Below are 15170 nucleotides of genomic sequence, written 5' to 3'. Positions count from 1 at the left end.
CTCATGATTCTATATATTTTAGATAGTCTCTAAGGACTTGTCTATATTGCAGGAAAGATTGAATCTGGCACAGTCGATTTTCTGGAGTTTGAATTAGAAGGTCTAGTGAAAAGACACTAATTTGAACCGAGAGGGTGCTCCTGTTGGCACTGGTAGTCCTGCTCCTATGAGGAGTAAGGGATGTCGAAGGGAGAGTGTGCTCCTGTCAGCCTCCTGCTGTGGATGGCGCCAAAATTTGATTTAAGATAGTTTGACTCCAGCTATGCAGTTAGCATATCTGGAATTGCGTATCTTAATTCAAACTTATCCCCTAGTATAGATCTAGCCTAAGGTGCCACAGGACTACTCATTGTTTTTAAAGTTACAGACTAACATGGCTCCCCCTCAAAGACTATTTTAGCTAGAAGTCTATGGGTATGTCTAGACTACATGGCTCCATCGACGGTTTCTAGACATAAGGAAATGAAGCGGCGATTTAAATAATTGCTGCTTCTTTTACATCAAAATGGCTGCCGCGCTGTGCCGATCAGCTGTTTGACAGCACAGAGCACTAGTCTGGATGCTCCATGGTCGACAAGGGAAGCCCTTGTCAACCGCCCCATTATGACTCATGAAATGGGCTTTCCTTGTCGACCGCAGAGCCTCCAGACTACCGCGCTGTGCCATCAAACAGCTGATCGGCATAGCACGGCAGCCATTTTGATGTAAATGAAGAAGCGATTATTTAAATCGCCGCTTCATTTCCCTTTTTCGAGTACACTAATCTACATGGCTCTGTCGACGGAGCCATGTAGTCTAGACGTACCCTGAGTGCCTTTAATATCAATGGATTAGGCTCAGGTTTTAAAATAACAAATTCATGAGTTAAAATTTAGTGAAAATATTAGGGCTAGTTGACAATTTCCATTAAAAATTCTTTTTGATGGAAAATTGAGATTTTGATTACACTCTATTTCTTTCTGCAAAAATTTTTTTAAAAATTTTTGGTTAAAAAATAGAACATCTGAAAACTGAAATATTTTGGCAAAAGAATAAAAAAATAAATACTTCAGCCAAAATCTGAAAAATGTATATACACAAAGGGCACAGCATGGTGCATCCTGAGAGATGTAGGCTGACCAATGAACCCTGCATATTGAAGAGAGTGGGAGCATGAGGCACCTGAACTATAGCACCCACAAGGCACTGCATCAGCATTTCAGAATCAAAATATTTGTTTGGCCAAAATATTTTTTTTTTGGCTGAAATATTTTGAGACCTGATTTTTTCCTGAAAACTACAAATTTTCCATTGAAAATACAGATGATACTTTTCATTTTTGTTGAAATTCTCTGTTGGGGGTGTGTGGGAAATGTTGACTAACTCAAGATCTGCCTTTACTCGTGAGAGCAAGGAATTTTGCCCATAGTCTGTCATTACACATATTCCTGTCAGAGAGGGCTAGATCCAACCTGGGTTAATAAAAGTCCTGATACAGGCCAGGAAACATTACACCTGGTTATCAACAGGAAATTAAACCTGTCCCTTAAGGGTCACTATGCTTCCACTTCAGCAGAACCAGAAAGTTTAATCCTTTGTCATGAAAACTTTCCCCAGTAACAGGGAAGCAAGGAATGTGTCTCCAAGGAATCAAACCAAAACTGTCAACTGATTCCACGCAGCCCTTAGTGTTGGGTTAAAGACATCTGACTTTTATGGGCACTTCCCTTTCCTTTCAGAGCTTCCTGCCAAGCCGTGAGAAGTTTTCTTCCGAGGAGTATGCCAAAGTGATGATCACCTTCACCATCACATTCATCGCTGTCCTCCTCCTAAAGGTAATCAGCCCTGGGTCCCAGGAAGGTTGAGCAAAAGTTTGCTGCCCCATAAGACATGAAGATTTGCTCCTCTGTGGACCTGCCACTAGAGGCACTTACCACAGGATCGGTGTGGATAACACAGAGCTTAGATACTGGGACAAGTGCAGGAGAGAGGCCTGAGATTCAAACAATTTGGTTCCATCCCTCTGCCGACTGCGAGTGTGAAACCAAACCTCCCCACAGCTCCATCTTGCCCCAACCTTTAGAGCTGACATTGCTGTGTCAGCCTCCCGGAGCATCATGAGCTGAGATTAAAAGATGGGGGTGCTTTGGCTCCAGCGTGACAAAATATATCCCATCAGTAGTTAGAGGGTTGGCTCCTTGGCTGGTGAAAATCAGTGGAGATGCTCTGATGTCACTGGGGCTTAGCCCAGCTTACACCAGCTGAGCTGCAGGGCTGCTGCTCTCCTGAAAATAATTAAAACCCCACCAACCCCCGACTCCTCCCTCCCTTGTAGAAAATACCTTCACAGCCGAGTTTTTTGCCCCTCTCTGCAAAGCTCAGAGAACAGTTTTTTTCATTGACTAGTTTCATATCACTTCAAAACCCCCCACCACGTCTCCAGGTATCCCAGCAGATGCCCCCGAATGAAAATGCAATTTGTCAAGTGGAGATTTTGTTATTAACATTCTTCCCAGGCAGCCAGACGAGCTGTTCTGAAGCACAATGTCTTATCTGATTGCACGTCAGACATGACTTCATCGTATATTTTCAACATTAGACTTACCCGGCATTGCCCGGCTCCTTCAGGCAGCAGGCTGGCAGTGAGGGGGAGGAGGGAGGGTGGGTGCAGGAGTCAAGGCAGGGCCTTGGGGAAGCTGGGGAGGGGGGTGGTAGGGCAGGAGGCTAAGGGTGGGAGTCAGGGTGGGGAGTTAAGGAGGGGCTCAGGGCAGGGGCCTGGGGATGTGTGTGGGTATGGGGGGTGAGAGTGAGGACTGAGGAGGGGCTCAGGCCAGGGTGTACCATCTGGAAGGGCTTTCTCTGTCCCCTCAGCCAGACTCCCGGTCCCCCTTGCAGAAAGGGCCTTCTCTCTCTCCCCAGCCCCTCCAGAGGCCTTTTCTCCTTCCCCCCAGACCCCCTGGCTGGCAGGAGCCTCCTCTCCCCCACCCCGCAACTGACATGTGTCTTCTCTCTCCTTCCCCCTCCCTAGCTGGCAGGGGTCTTTCCCTCCTGTCCTGCAGGGTTTTCTCCCCCCCCCCCGCCCCCCAGCGCTGTGGCCAAGGGCCAGGAGGGGGAAAGGGTTTGTGGAAGAGGGGCTACTTACCTGGTCTGGTGGCAGATTAGATGGTGATTCCCAGCCCCAGCTGGCCAACCTCTTGCTGGTTTGGCTGTCCCAGTGAGATGAGATGTCACTGTTTTCACGCCCTCGTGGAGTTATCCCACAGCCTCACTGGTCTTACTGTTTGGAGGTTATTCACACTGTTCAGATTAAATTCACCTTGGTTGCCATGGCAATGACAGGTGAACCTCTGCTACTCCTGACTGACAGCAGAACATAACTGGCCCCTAAAATTCACACACTGTGGCGCCACAATCCAGGCACCATGATATTTCCTTCACCTTCCTCTGGAACATAATGACTGTGAGGGCTGGAGGCAGAGGCCTGTTCCAATAGGGGACCAGTTCCAAGCGACAGAGTTTCTACAAGGACCAGGGTTACATACGGAAACATTTTAGGTCTAAAAAGGACATTTGGCTCATTTAGGTTCATCTCTTTTAATTCACTGGTGCCCCCAGGACAGCACCTCAAGGTCCATCCAAGCCAGCACCTAATGACCTATTGCAAGCATTTACTGTTCTTCCATTCAAACAGCCTCCTACTGGACATGTGGAGCTGCCTGTTCTCCTTCTAACATGACATTACTGCCCCTGAGCTCTGTCCTCTACACACCATTGCTGCACGGAACACGCTGTGCAGGAAAGCAGGCTCAATGCCAGAGAAGAGGGGGCTATGACACGTGGATTTCATTTCCATCTGCCACTAATTTCCTGGTGGTGTGTAGCAAGCTGCTTAACTGCTCTGTGCCTAAGTGAGGCAGATGGCCCAGTGGTGAGGACAGTGGCTTACAATAGAGAAGTTGCGAGTGCAGTTCCCTGCTCTGCCCCTGGGTCATTCAATCTCTCTGTCTCAGTTTCCCATCTGTGGGATGGAGCAAGGGAGGCTAAATATGTCAGCGCTTTGAGATGGACAGCAGGATAAGAGACAGGCTTTATCAGCATTGTACTGCTCTACCCCTACAGTGGGAGCTGACTGTTATAAAGCACTTTGAGGCTGTCAGGCGAAGACAGCTTTGGAAGTGCAGAAGGGTGTTGGTATTATTACAGTTATTCGCTATTATTCAAGAGAGGCAATGCAGGCTTTTCTGGAGAGGAAAACAGAGGACCAGAATTGAATCCTCCCTTATTTCTAGGGGTGTATATTTCTGCCCCAACCATGTACATTAAAGGATACCTGGGGCTGATGAAGATTTAAATCATTAAGCTAAGTAACTTCCCCTTCACTACCCAATGGAAGGAAAGACAAAGGCTTTATCACAAACAAATCTGCAGGCCATGGTGGAACGTGGGAGACAGGTGGGAATTTTTAAGGTATGTAATAAAACCTGCTACAAGTGATTATGGTTCTTTGTTCTTTATGAGCATGAGACCAGGCCATAACATTCCCACCCACCCCCGGCCTATTGCCAGCACTGAGAATCATGACAGGTATTCACCTCACTGCTGTTCCCCTGGCATGCCTTCCCCAGGTCTCAGGCCAATGCCATCTGGGCAAGCTGGCCTAGGGCCATGACCCCTTCGGACAGCACCTTGGCTGCCCAAACTGCTCCTGTGCTTGCTCTGTTATTCCCCTGGCAGCTAGTGCCCTGCTGCTGGATGCTTTGAAGAGCTGGTAACTAACTGGGCCTGTCAGCCTGGTGCTCACTTCACCACCTCGCAGAGCTACAGCAGCAATGGAACCCTGACAATGTGCTGCGGAGCCATTTATCTTTGGCATCGTGCTCTGCCCACCCAGGGGCCTGCATATTGGGGCGGGGTCTATACACACCATGCAGGGAGCTCTGTGTGGAATGTTAAATGTAGGTAACTCCCTGCAATGTTAGTAAGTGTCCAAGCTGAATGAGTGACTATGTCTGGGCCTTCTAAGCATTCCTGTGAGGGGACAGAGATACATCTGTTGGGAAACCAATACGGCAGTACACAGGCACTGCAGGAAGTTTTTGGAGAATGTTGGGGATAACTTCTTGGTACAAGTGCTGAAGGATCCCACCAGGGGCCGTGCGCAGCTTGACCTTCTGCTCACAAACAGGGAGGAACTAATAGGGGAAGTACAGCTGGGTGACAAGCTGGGAAGCAGCGATCATGAGATGGTAGATTTCAGGATCCTGACCAAAGGAAGAAAAGAGAGTAGTAAAATACACACCTTGGACTTCAAAAAAGCAGATTTTGACTCCCTCAGAGATCTGATGGGCAGAATCCCCTGGGATGCTAACATGAAGGGAAAGGAGTCCAGGACAGCTGGCAGTATTTTAAAGAAGCCTTATTGAAGGCACAGAAAGAAACCATCCCGACGCGTAGCAAGAGAGGCAAACATGGTAGGAGACCGGATTGGCTTACAGGGGAAATCCTTGGTGAACTTAAGCACAAAAGAGAAGCTTACACAAAGTGGAAACTTGGACAAATGACCAGGGAGGAGTTTAAATGTATAGCTCGAGAATGCCGGGGGGTTATCAGGAAGGCGAAAGCGCAGATGGAATTGCGACTGGCTAAGGATGTGAAGGATAACAAGAAAGGTTTCTACAGGCATGTTAACAAGAAGAAGGTGATCAGAGAGGGTGCGCGGCCCCTACTGGATGAAGAAGGTAACCTAGTGACAGATGATGTGGGGAAAGCTGAAGTACTCAATGCTTTCTTTGCCTCTGTATTCACGGACAAGGTGGGCTCCCAGACTAATGCGCTAAGTGACGCAAGATGGGATGAAGATGGACAGCCCTTGGTGGGTAAAGAACGGGTTAGGAACTATTTAGAAAAGCTAAATGGACACAAACCATGGGTCCGGACTTAATGCATCCGAGGGTACTGAGGGAGTTGGCAAATGTCATTTGGGAGCCTTTGGCCATTCTCTCTGAAAAGTTGTGGAGATTGGGAGAAATCCCTGAAGATTGGAAAAAGGCAAATGTATGAAGTGCCCATCTTCAAAAAAGGGAAGAAGGACGATCCAGGGAATATAGGCCCGGGGGTAGGCCCTCAAAGCCTTTTCCTTGCCACTGAACATCTGTGCTCATGCTTCTCTTTTCCTCAGCGGCTGAAATGACCAGCCCCCAGATTTGCTGGGATCACTCCAGTTTGCTGGGTCAGTCCTGCTGTCCTGGCTGGGCCAATGAGGGTTTGATCCAAATGTCACGGACCTGGCCAGTCATATCTACTCACTCCCATCTGCCATCCTACCTGCACTCTCGCCTGGCACCCCCTCCACTCCTCCATCAGCTGGTGCTGAATCCTCAGCCCTTTCCTAGCCACGACGAGCCTCCCTTGCATTCAGTGAGCTCCGCCAGTCACAAGCTGCCACTCCTGGAGAGCCCGCCTCCTGGCACACCCCTCAGGGAATGCGACTGTTGCTGAGCCGGCTGCTCATCTCTCGCTCTGCCGTAGTCTGCTGGGAACTTGGCCCTCCAGGTCACCGCTGTCCACCCTCTCCAGGGTTACAGAGTCCCATGGTCCCACTGCCTGTCTGTCATCGCCAGCTGGTGTTCAGCCCAGCTCTGGGCCTTAGGTCAGTAAGCCAGGGGCTGGCAGGGGATCCTCAGCCTGCCCCATTCCAGGTTCCAGCCTCGGGACCCTACAACCAGCAAGCAGGTCCTCAGTCCCTGTCCCTGGTGCTGTTTCCCTGAGCTTCTCCCTAACCTTTCACCTTCTTCTTGCCTGCGCCAGGTTTACCCTGGGAACCTACCCAACTCCAGAACTATTAACCTCGCTCCAGACCCCGTACTCCACGGCAGGCGCTTCTTCTCCCTCCCCCCCCCCCCCCCCCGTGCTTCTTTTCCCCTGCGCTTGCTCTGAGTGACCTCCCATGGGGTCTGCAGCTCTTTCTGCTTTCTGGCTTTAGCTTGAACCCCAGCCCCCCCAGCTGGGCATCATTCACAATTGATACTGACCCTCCCTCTCACATGTGATGCCAGGTGAGCTAATTGGCCCCTTTTTAAACCTGTCAGGGCTGGTGTGGGATATATCCCATCACACCATCTAGTTTATCCTCCTCCCACCCAGCGCACTCAACCCCCCGAGTCCCAAACCTGCCCCCCCCCAGAACTGCCCACCGGCCGCCAGCAGCCTCCAGGGGGACCAGTCCTTCCCTCTCCCACTGTGCAAAGGAGCTTTGAGACTAGGATTTCATCAGATACCAGAGAATTAGATGCCCACGTCCCATTGAATTTGGATGGCAGATCAGCACTGAACTGCCTTCGCGCTGGCCCAAATGGCCTATATTCAGTCATCCTGCTGTTAGGCTGAAAGATGTTTTACCTGAGTTTCTAGCCAGCAATGCAATTCCCCTCCCCCAATCCTGCAGTTACAAGAAGCAGGTGGATTTATACGGACACATTTGGGATTAGGGCGCCATATTGGTTTGTTTTGGAAAACAAAACCAGGCTTTGTTTTCAGGGACACAGCGGCAGGCCTCAAATTTTGCTCCCTTTTTTAGTTACAAACACTGCGCAATTGTATAAAAGGATGACCCCGAATTCACTGCCTAGCCTGGCCGGTCTTGACATTTTCCAGACACAGTGGCTGTGTCTATATTGGCATCCCTTTCCGGAAAAGGGATGCTAATGAGACCAGTCGGAATTGCAAATTCCACGGGGGATTTAAATATCCCCCGCGGCATTTGCATGAACATGGCTGCCGCTTTTTTCCGGCTCGGGGTTTTGCCGGTGAAAAACGCCAGTCTAGACGGGATCTTGCAGAAAATAAGTCTACTTTCAAGTAGGAATAAGGGATCTTCTGGAAACGGGGTTATTTTCCGCAAGATCCCGTCTAGACTGGCGCTTTTCTCCGGCAAAACCCCGAGCCGGAAAAAAGCGGCAGCCATGTTCATGCAAATGCCGTGGGGGATATTTAAATCTCCCACGGAATTTGCAATTCCGAAGTGTCTCATTAGCATCCCTTTTCCGGAAAAGGGTGCCAGTGTAGACACAACCAGTCAGATTTTTTAGGGAAAGGTTCTGCTGACACTGAAACTGGATGAAATTCACGCAAATTCCAGTGTCACATTTAGTGCAGCTATCCAGGTTGGGACTGGAATCCTGGACAGCAGGCTCTTCCCAATAGGCTGAGACTTGCGAAGAGATCCAGGACAGCTATGTGCCCAGGTCCCCCCAGTTTCAGCAGGGTCCTTAGTGGAATTTGTGGAGCATCTGGCACTTTTCTCTTTTGGGGGTAAAAGTTTTGCTTGGGATCTTTGCAGTTTTTTTAGGTTGATTTGTTTCAGGGTAATTATTTTGGATGACTGATTGTGGGAGGACATCGTGGGTCAAAGAGGTGTCAGAGCTGGGGTTTAAGAGCAGGAAGCCGGGGCAGCCTTGTGAAATGCCATTGTTATAGCACAAGGGGCTTCTCATGAGGGGGTTTTGCAGGGTTTGCAAAAGATGACTAGACTCTGGATTCACTTGATCTCCTCTGGACATTCGTTCCACAGCTGCATTCCCTTGAATGTTTGGTCTCAGCTCCTACTTGCTTTGGCCTAAGCTTTGTGATCTGCATTGCCTCAGAGAAGTGCATTTATATCAGAGGGTTATGATTTCAGCATCTAAATCCCTAAGGCTCCTTTGAAAATCCTTAGTCTTTTAATGATGTCCTGTTTAGGGTTTATTTCCAAGCACATTCCAAAGTGTAGTTTTAAAGCACATGCCAATAAAAACAAGAGATGCATGATTGTGCCTTGCTGCACATCGCAAAGCAAACGTTTATTTAATATGGTACGTTGCTTATTTTCTTGGGCCACAGTCTGTCAATTGATCTATTTTCCTAGAAAAAGTCTATTTATTTAAGCTCATAAAATTCTCCAAGGGCAAAGGCTATTTTACCAGAAAAGTGGAACTAATGAAAGTATAATAAATTAAATGGACAGAACTTTCAGGTTCATTCCTCTTGGAAAGTATCCTTTGTGTTACTGCCGGAGGGCTAAGATGCAAGGGTTATGGCTCACAATGCTTTTCTGGGTTACTGTCCCACTCAAAAAAAAAAAAAAAAAAAAGTAAAATACGTTGACCTGCATCCCAATATTGGGCTCAGTTTTGCTGGTCAATCTTGTCCCTGATCCATCACAGTCTGAAAACACTGTAACTTCAGCCACATGAGTAGCCCTGTCACCTTGAACAATCAAACTCTTTGGCACTCAGAGGGGGGGGATTCAGAGCAGAGCTTCCGTCTTCCAGGTGAAAGATCCATACCCAGACAGCTTGTTCCGAGCCCCAAAGCATGTGGTGGACAGTGCTCTAGGGCCTCCACTCCCCAGGACTGGGGATTACCATGGATGAGGATCTGCATATGAGTCAACAGGGCGCCCTTGTAGCCAAGAAGGCTAATGGCATATTAGGGTGCATTAGGAGGAGCATTGCCAGCAGATCCAGAGAAGTGATTATTCCCCTTTATTCGTCACTAGTGAGGCCATAGCTGGAGTATCACATCCAATTCCAGCTCCCACCCTCCCCCAGAAATGGTGTGAACATATCGGAGAGGGTCCAGTGGAGGGTGGCCAAAATGATTAGGGGGCTGGAGCGCATGACCTACGAGGAGAGGCTCAGGGATTTGGGCTTATTTAGTCTGCAGAAGAGAAGAGTGAGGGGGGATTTTAGAGCAGCTTTTAGCTACCTGAAGGGGGGTCCAAAGAGGATGGAGAGAGGTTGCTCTCAGTGCTGGCAGATGACAGAAAGAGGAGCAATGGTCTCAAATTGCAGTGCGGGGAAGGGTCTAGGATGGATATTGGGAAAAACTATTTCCCTAGGAGGGTGGGGAAGCACTGGGATGGTTTCCCTAGGGAGGGGGTGGAATCTCCATTCCTATGGGATTTTAAGTCCTGGCTTGACAAAGCCCTGGCTGGGATGATGGAGTTGGGGTTGGTCCTGCTTTGAGCAGGGGACTGGACTCGATGACTCCTGAGGTCTCTTCCAGCCCTAAGATTCCATGATTCTATGACCCCGTGCAGTGGCGGATCTATGGCAGTGTTGCAATGGCTGATCTGTGAAACAACGACTTTTGTCAGGGATGAAAAAGCATCTCTATGGCCATAATGCAATGACCAACCTCTTTCCCCCTTTGATTTTCAGGCCTACCTGTTCAACTGCGTCTTGAGATGCTACAAGCACCTTAAAGCCAGCAAGAGAGAGGAGGTGAAAGTCTTGCCGGAGTTTGCTGAGAAGGTGAGACATTCTGAACCCCAGCTCCTGGTGTCCATCACAAAAAGGCAGGGTGCCTGGAGAGGGGGCCCAGCAGTTCGGGTTACTTCATGCAGAATTGAAGCTTGTGTAAAGGTCTCATTTGCCCCCAACATTACTACAGTTTCAATACGTGTAAAACCATTGGAGCTACACAGGGCTGCATGTAAACCTGCTAGAATGTAGCTCTGAATCAAGGCTTCTCTACTGCAGAAGATACCTGACTGTGAACCAATGCAGAGCTGTCTCGCTGAATCTACAGGCAGCCTGAATCCGTCGTGCTAAGACCTCAGCCTAGCAAAGCTCTTCAGCCCGTGCTGAGCTTTAGGAATCTAAGTTTCTCCCTGAAGTCAGTAGCACAGGCCTAAAATTCAACTCTCAGGTTGGTGCTTTGCTGGGTTGGCGTCTTACCAAGCGTGATCCTTTCCCAGTCATCTCAAGGGCAGCTCATCTAAAGCCTCACTGGGATGTCAATATTTTTAACTATTTCACTGCTGATCATTTTAGCAAAGCTGCTCTGGGATTATGAGTGGAGCCTCTGAACGACCATTCCCAAAGACAGAGGGAGACACCCTAAAAGCATATTGATACTCAGGAGGGTTGAAAAGTAGCAACCCCTCCCCTCAAATCATTTCTCACCCCCCCCAAAAATGGACAGAAAAAAAATGGAATTCAAACATTTTTGTTGGTTTTGTCTTTCAATTTGGAAATGTCAGCCAGTTGTGACAACTGTCCAGCTAGGAGAACTCTTGGGTCGTCTATGGAGGCTGCCGAGTTTCCTGTCTCTTGAGTCAGTGGCTCTGGATTCAGTCCGTGCCACACGCTCTAACTGTCTACACCTCTGGCCTTCAGAAGCCCTGGTGCACCCTCCCTGCTCCTTTCCCGGGGAAAGGCAAAATCCAGTTGGAAATGTCCCTGTGTCCAGCGCGAGTGGGGCTCTAACGATCTCTTCCTTCCAGGCCGTGCTGCCCTCCTACGAGGAAGCCTTAGAACTGCCCTGCAAGGAGTCGCCACCACCCTACTCAGGAGTCTGAGCCTCACGCGCGGAGATGGGACGACCGCTCTGCTGCTGTGAATGCTGCGTAGCTTTCCTTCCGTACCCGGCCGAGCTCGGCTTCACTGGCCTCGCTTGGTCGTGGCGAGAGCGTGTCCCTCGTTTGCACCAAGCTCACTCTGCTCCAATGGGCCTGGCGCACAGAGCAACCTCTTGCTGCTGTCAAAATGTACGTGCAGGGTCTGATTCTCCCCTCCTGCTGGTTTCACCCCAGCACAGCTCGGTTTGCTTCCGGGGCCCCTCTCCTGAGTCACAGCGCTCTGGCTGAGAGGAGAATGGGAGCCACAGAGCAGGCAGGAGCTGAGCGAGCACAGTTCTGAGAGATGCTTAGGTACCCGGCAGCCCTAAGGGAAAAGCCAAAGGGCAGGTGACCCCAAATGAGCTGCAGAGCGGTGCTCAGCTTGTCTGTGTATGGAACTGAGTAACTGTGCGCGCTGCCCTTAGAGGGGTTGGGGCCATTACGTCCTGCCCGGCTGTTGTGCACTGCCAAGTGTTTGTGGTTTTGCTTTTCATGTGTGATTGGAACAACGAGTTTCAATAAAACGCTGATGGCTTCAGTCCCTGGCTGACTGGTGTCTGGAGAGCTCTGCCCTAGCAACTGAGCAGCCTTCCTCCTCAAAGCAACTCTGGGAAAAATGCCATGGTGGGGGCAGAAGGTTATTTTAGTTCCCTGCCTCCAGATCAGACGGGCATCATTGCAAAGAAGGCTAACTGCCGGCCTGGCGAACTCCTAGACAACCTTATAAGGCCGCGTCTACACTAGAAAATGAGTTTGAAATGACTGAATTCGATTTAAGAACTCCCGATTTAACAAAATCGACCTTGTGTGTCGAGGGCCGAGAGTCTAGCTGGGTTTTTCCTTGCACATGATTTGTGGAATAAAGATCCAGCCATTCAAATTGTGCGATTTGATACACTGTAGCAATCGGTTCAGATTGCAGGTACAACTCAGGAATTTATTCCGCAGCGCTGATAAAGGTGCACAAAAGGGAAGTAGGGTCCTGCTTGTGCTCCCAGAGCTCTGTTAGCTCTGCAGGGCCAAAGAGGGGTAACAATCAGTTAAAATTTGATTTTTGTACTTAAGGCTGCAGCAAAATAGAGAGAGAAGATTCCCTGAGTGCTAAGATGCAATTTATAACTAATCACTGTGGCACATAGGGCCACAAGCAAGTACTAAAGGAATCAAGCAGCTAGACCTGGGGATGTTTTCAGACATGCAGTTTACTTTCTGACAAATGCAGTTTTGGTCGACTCCACACTTTGTGCAGATTTGACACACTTGGCTTTGGCCATTCTCAGATCAGTCAGCGGAGGAGGAAGAAATCGTCCTGGGGGTGGGAGTGGGGAGGAGGGTTACACTGCTTGCTGCCTGTTATCCATCCCTTGCCCCAGGCTGGGATCTCCCAGGCAAACACAAAAGGGCCTTTTTCAGATGACAGATCCGTTCAGAAAGCTTTGACATGCACCTTCCCTGCTCTGTCCGTCCTCCCCTCCCAGAACTGACACTACAGTGAGAAATCAATTGTTTGCCCAGCTCTGCAAGCGGCGCCCCAAACTGCTCATTTCCTCTGTGCAGTTGTCGAAACGTTCCCAACAGGCTCTGCACCTGTGTGACCATTGGCCACAATCGTTTCTACTTGCTTCCCTTCCCAGCTTTGGTCTTTCTTGTCTGTTGAGATAGCAAGCTCCTGGGGCGGAGGCTGTCTCTTGCTATGTGTTTGTACAGCACCAAGCACGCTGGAGCAGCCCTGATCTTTGTTGCAAACTCTAGGGCTGTGTCTACACTGGGCCACTTATTCCGGAAAATCAGCCGCTTTTCCGGAATAAGCTGCGAGCTGTCTACACTGGCCCTTGAATTTCCGGAAAAGCAACGATGCTCTACTGTACAAAATCAGCTGCTATTCCGGAAAAACTATTCTGCTCCCGCTCAGGCATAAGTCCTTATTCCAGAACACTGTTCCGGAAAAGGGCCAGTGTAGACAGCCCAGTAGTCTTTTCCGGAAAAGCGCGTCTACATTGGCCACAGACGCTTTTCCGGAAAAAGGGCTTTTCCGGAAAAGCAGCCTGCCAATGTAGACGCTCCTTTTCCGGAAAAACTGAAAATGGAATAGTATTCCGTTTTAAGCAGTTCCGGAAATTCATGCCAGTGTAGACACAGCCTAGGTGATTTTTTACTAAGAACAGCACCAGGCATCAGCTCCAGAGAATGGGGCTGCCTGCCCGTCACTGAGTCTAGTTTGTCCCACGGAACATCTGTCAGGGATGGTGTAGGTGGAGCTTGGTCCTGCCTTGAGGGCGGGGGGCTGGACTCGATGACCTCTTGAGGTCCCTTCCAGTCCTATTATTCTATGATTCTATGATTCTTGTGAGGATGCAGGAGATGGAACAAACCCAGCTTGGCTCAAAGATCCCAGGACAGCGTTTGGAGGCTTGTCAATCACAATGCCATCATTTCCCTCATGAGCTGGGCACCTTTGATGCATGAACCACTGAGAGACAATAAACGTGGATCCCCAGCTACTAGTTTGCACTCGCTGTTTCCATCAGAACAGCTCATCAGAGTGGGGGTTTCCAACCGCCTTAGGAGACCAAATCTCATTGAATTTAAATGGAAAACCCCAATTAATGAGCTCAATCCAGTCAGCCGAGAGCCAGACATAGTCCTAGAAACCAGCCAAGAGGAAGGGCTGCAGGGGTCTGGCTTTCCTAGCAATTAGCAGGAGGGTTGCTGCTTGGGCATGCTGCCCTCTGGTCAAGTCGATGCGAATGTGGCTGAAAGTCCTGTGGAGCGACGTCTGTTCCAACTGGCAGGGAATGAATGATTGGCGTGAGGCATGTGCTGACTCCTGTAATGGCCTTTGGCCTGGTCCCTTCAGAAGTCTTGCTGATGAATCTGTCTGTTGCTACCAAAGACAAACCGGAAATAGCTCAGAGGAAAACAACCAACATGAGATGATGCTTCAAAATGGCAGCCCTGGTGTTCGGGGCAAGGCGGGGCGGGGCGGGGCAGATGGAGCGGTTCAGCGCCCTGGCAGTGCTCTGTACACAGACGTGGGAAGAGAGCCCCGTTGTACTTAGGCTGGGAGATGGGCCCGTAGGCGCCAGCTTTCTCTGGGCCGGGGAATGCTCAACACGCTGCTCGGGCTCAGGCCCTGCCTCCACCCCCCACCCTTCCCTCAATTCCCTGCCCCACCTTTCCCCCCCCCCCCCCCCCCCCCGAAGCATGCCCCACCTGCTCCTCCCTGAGCCACCTACATGCAGCAAAACGGCCCATTGCCACAGGTTGCGGTGCTGGGAGGGAGGGGGACTGGCTGCTAAGCACTCGCCAATTGTGCCATGGGTTCTCCAGCCGTGGAGCTTATGCATGGGCCTTTGCCCTGCTTGGGGAAGGCCTGGCCTGCAGACAGGGTCCCTGCTTCAGCTGTGCGCTAGGAGGCCCTTCAGCTCACGCACAATTCCCAGTGTGTATTAAGTGACGCAGCAGGCACTAGCAGTCTCAGCCATGGGCCAGGGCTGCACAAGCACAGACCAAAATGACCATCCCTCTCCCAGCGTGCAAGTGGCCGAGGACTCAGACCGCTCTGAACACTCCAGCACGGTTGGTTTGTGCCATTATTGGCCGCAGGCCTGCCAACGGGAGTGGGGCAGGGGGCTAAAGGGGCCCTGGGACACAAATGGTCCAGGAGCCCCGGGCCCGTTAAATCTGCAGCACGCTCCCCCAGCTCCGCCCCTCCCACCCAGGATCCTGGGTACATGGGGCTGGGTCCCCCCATCTTGCCCAGGGCCCCACAGGTCTGTCAGCTCCCCTGAACGGTGGTAGCTAGCTGAGC

The 15170-nt window shown here is 50.3% G+C and overlaps 1 protein-coding gene across 2 annotated transcripts in view; it reads left to right on the top strand.

The window, feature by feature from the left end:
• Positions 1-11897, top strand: part of LAPTM5 (lysosomal protein transmembrane 5) — a 44554-nt gene extending 32657 nt beyond the window's left edge. For both annotated transcript variants that reach the window (XM_006134554.4, XM_075908540.1), the window contains exons 6-8: positions 1719-1814; positions 10179-10271; positions 11246-11897. In XM_006134554.4, coding sequence (XP_006134616.1) covers positions 1719-1814; positions 10179-10271; positions 11246-11320 — 264 coding nt within the window. In that variant the 3' untranslated portion in view covers positions 11321-11897. The remainder of the gene's footprint in view (positions 1-1718; positions 1815-10178; positions 10272-11245) is intronic.
• The last annotated feature ends 3273 nt before the right edge of the window (positions 11898-15170 follow it).

The sequence above is a fragment of the Pelodiscus sinensis genome, chromosome 25 (assembly GCF_049634645.1).
Source record: "Pelodiscus sinensis isolate JC-2024 chromosome 25, ASM4963464v1, whole genome shotgun sequence".
In the NCBI taxonomy this organism is placed as follows: Eukaryota; Metazoa; Chordata; order Testudines; family Trionychidae; genus Pelodiscus; species Pelodiscus sinensis.
This window is presented reverse-complemented; position numbering and strand designations above follow the sequence as displayed.